This window comes from Morone saxatilis, unplaced genomic scaffold (genome assembly GCF_004916995.1).
Source record: "Morone saxatilis isolate NCDOM2014 unplaced genomic scaffold, NCSU_SB_2.0 Contig1, whole genome shotgun sequence".
Lineage (NCBI taxonomy): Eukaryota > Metazoa > Chordata > Actinopteri > Moronidae > Morone > Morone saxatilis.
In genome coordinates, this window is record NW_023339651.1 from 2593065 (window position 1) to 2596700 (window position 3636).

A 3636-nucleotide genomic window follows, 5' to 3' on the forward strand; every position below is an offset into this window, starting at 1 on the left:
ATATTAATATTCTGCTTCTGTTCCGTCAAAGTTTGGTAACACCGAAGAGGGCCGATGTGTTGAATTGGCAGCCAAATCAGAAAAAGACCACAGGAGATATCTTGGCCACAAATTAATTTCAGTGTTGACGTTTTCTGTGCAGAAAATCAGTTGGCTGCAGTAGGCAGTAATGTTGGTTATGAGATATTGCTGCACCTATAAACTAAAAGTGGGATTGTGCTGCAGGATCAGAAAACACTGTCATTACTGCAGCTACAGCTCATAACGAAGTATTTATTTCAGCAAAAAAACCTAATAGAATCAATCACTTTCAGTTAGTTAATCCATCTATCCATTTTCTGCTGCTTATCCGGGTCACTGTTGTGTTAATATAATATATAATATCATTAGGAAAAATGCTTCTATACTGCTGGGAAGTACTGAAGAAAGGTTATATAATATACTTTTTAAGCCGTACGGTCTCTACTGGTTTTCCATCATACGTTATCCAGCGGGATTGTGAAATGGTTATTAAATTGCTTTCTTTGAGGTTTTAAAATCCATCCGAGGTGCTTTATCAGCAAATTGAATCCTTTAAGGTTTCCTCTGTGGACTACTTTAAATGGTCTTTTCCCCTCACACTGTGGTTCTTGTCCCTGCTAACTCCCACTGTTAACCTGTTAGCCATGAGTCTGATACACACAGAGTCACCAGCTGCTTCCCAACGTAGCCTCACACCTGCAGATACTGCACTGGGGCTTTTCCTTCCTTCCAAACCTTTCTAACTCTTAATTGTGTCCCTCCAGGTTGAGTCTCCTGCGCTACAACACCAACCTGACCAGGTGTAAGAACAGCATGTTTGGCTTCTCTCAGCAGCTGAAGGCCAAGCTGGACTTCTTCAAGAGCAGCATCCAGTACGACCTGGAAAAATACAGCGATCAGATGCACTACGGCATATGTGAGTGTTTACTGGCAGCTGTTTGCATTGATAATGGGGAACATTTACATACGGGAGTGTTTTTATAGCACTGAGCAAGATGTTGTTTGGTTTGATGAGCTGTTTGTGTTCGTCCAAAGCCTCTGAAAAGATGCTGAAAGCGTGGCAGGAGAACGAGGAAAGAGCTGCTGCGTTTGCACAGGTGATGCAGGTTTTGAACGTTTTAAATGGCCTGTAATGTTTCTCAGTTCAAATCCTCACAGTGGCATTTTCCTGGTTTGTCCTGCAGGTGGCAGAGGTGAGCCACTTGGACGATGAGATCATGGCTCTGCACTCTGAGATAGTAGAACTTCAGAGGAGCCCGTACGCTCGACGCCAAGGAGACAAAATGGAGCAGCTGTAAGTGTCAATGCGGTCTGACCTGACAATACGTCATCTACATACTTATAAACAATAGTCTATCTGCCATGTTTTGTTGATTTTAAAAAGATATATGTGATGATATGATGATGTGAAATCCAGCTTCAGACCACTAGTGAACAGTTTTGGATCCTGCTTATCTGTTAAAAGAGTTTATAGTGCAAGAACTTTGTGGAAACTGACAGGACAGTATTCAATCTGATGTGCAGACATTTCCAGAGAAACCACATGTAGGTTTATGAGAGATGCAGTCGTTGTGCTTTCTCATACTTCTTTATGCCTTTATGGCCAGAGGGATTATGTTTTTGTCTCCCATTCTTCCCAACGCGATAGCTCAGGAACACTTTGAGGGAATTTCTTTTAATTTGGCACAAACGTCCACTTGGACTAGAGGATGAACCAACTTGCATTTGGTGGTTCAAAGTCAAGGATATCACAAAACATGTTTTTGGCCATAACTTATGAATTGATTACTATATGTCACAATTGGCTGGAATGAATGAATGAATAAAGGAATTGGTGACACTTTCAGACAGAAGTTTAATGAGATACAATAATTAATAATAATTGGCCAAATATTCACACTGTAACTCAGAAAGAGAAGAGGAGATTGTGGCTCTGAATCTGTAACACTTTTCACTCGAAGGTCAAAGGTCATTGTGACCTCAAAACTGCATTTTAGCCCTAATTTAAGAAAGAATTGGCCGATTCCAGATGACTGGGACGACACAGTGAGTCAACAATCAGCAGCACAGTGCGGGTGTCTACTTCATTGTGATGATCAGCCGTCCGCTTACCACCTGCCACTGGATTGGATTTGTTGTTAAAAAGCAGACAAACCGTCCTCTGTGCTGCTGCGTGGCCAGAGACTCGTGGGGCAAACAGACAAAGACAGGGTCAACAATATTGTAAATATGCTGCTTCAGACAATAATCTGCTGTTTGAAAAACCACAAAATAAACAGCTTTTCACTCTAAATGTTTTATTGTATGTGCTGATTTAGAATTCAGGCTGGTAAATGTTTAAATGTGATTAATTCATATTGCAGAGAGGAAAAAGCGATCGAGCTCTACAAGCAGCTGAAGATGAAATGCAAAAGTAAGAAACATTTTAAATTACTGTCAATCAGACTGTTCTGTTCTCACAGTGTAATTACTTACCTCAGAAATCCAGTGGATTCTTTAGTTTAAAGTGAAATGTGTGTTCAGTAGTTTATCTGATGCTCATCTCTCAGCTCCTGACGTAGATGTGAGCAGTGACAGCTCCGAGATGGTGAAGGCCATCATTCAGACTGTCCAGAACCAAGACAAGGTCCTCAAGGATCTGTACACCCACCTCAGGTAAGAGTCCAACACCCCTCACAGACACTGATTTATTCTACTGGGAATATCAGACCTTTTTACTTTCTCCAAATAATCAAAGAGCCAATACAATAATACTGTATGTTAAAAACACGTCTTTGTTGGTCTATAACAATCACCAACGCTGCTTGCTGCTATATTCATGTTTCAGATCTCCTATATAAAAGCTTTAACATCTGCTCTGTCTGCTCCTACCAACAGTAAGATCCTGATCAGCAAACAGAAGATCATTGACTTGTTTCCACGAATTGAGAAAACTCTGGAGAGTATTAAGGACGCAGACAACACAGTGATGCAGATGCAGATAAAGAGACAGAGAGAGTTCTGGCATTTACTGAAGATCGCATGTGTAAGTGTTTATTTGTGCTGGCTGTGAAAACAAATCCTCCTCTGGGACACTAAATATGAATCTACATTTTTTTAAATGTAGTTCAGTTTTTTCTAGTACAAAGTATGATGTGTGGCAACGCTCAGGAATCACACATTTTTGGTACATAAGATATCACTGAGACTTATCAGCTTTGGTTTTATATTCAGAGTAATCTGCTGTAATTTAATAAAACCATGTTGCACTGTAGAGTTGAAACTAATGATTATTTTCATTATCAGCTTCTCTAGATTATGTTCTCGATGAACTCATTAATCGTTGCCAAATGTCACAAAAGCCTGAGGTGACGTCTTTTTCACCGACCTACAGTTTAAAACCCAGAACAGAAACCTTAAAATCCTCACAATTGAGGCTAGAACGTGGGTAATATTTGGCATTTTTGTAATAAGTCCGTCCTGTGGTCCTTTCTGTCCACTGTTACCTCCTCAGACTTTACTATTACCAAAAACATAGACAGCAGGAGGATGTGCAGCCTGCATTCCTTTTGTAGGAGCAACCCAATATGTTTATTATCGCTGCATGTGACAGTCAGATCTCTCTCTCTCTCTCTC

General features: G+C 40.4%; 1 protein-coding gene across 1 annotated transcript in view; it reads left to right on the forward strand.

Annotated features, from left to right (window-relative positions):
* The window catches only part of LOC118333151 (inhibitor of nuclear factor kappa-B kinase subunit alpha-like), a 17702-nt gene that overhangs the window by 11395 nt on the left and 2671 nt on the right, over window positions 1-3636 (forward strand). Inside the window, exons 14-19 of the mRNA XM_035668678.1 lie at window positions 786-937; window positions 1057-1118; window positions 1206-1315; window positions 2385-2434; window positions 2571-2676; window positions 2899-3046. Of these exons, the coding sequence (XP_035524571.1) occupies window positions 786-937; window positions 1057-1118; window positions 1206-1315; window positions 2385-2434; window positions 2571-2676; window positions 2899-3046 (628 nt within the window). The remainder of the gene's footprint in view (window positions 1-785; window positions 938-1056; window positions 1119-1205; window positions 1316-2384; window positions 2435-2570; window positions 2677-2898; window positions 3047-3636) is intronic.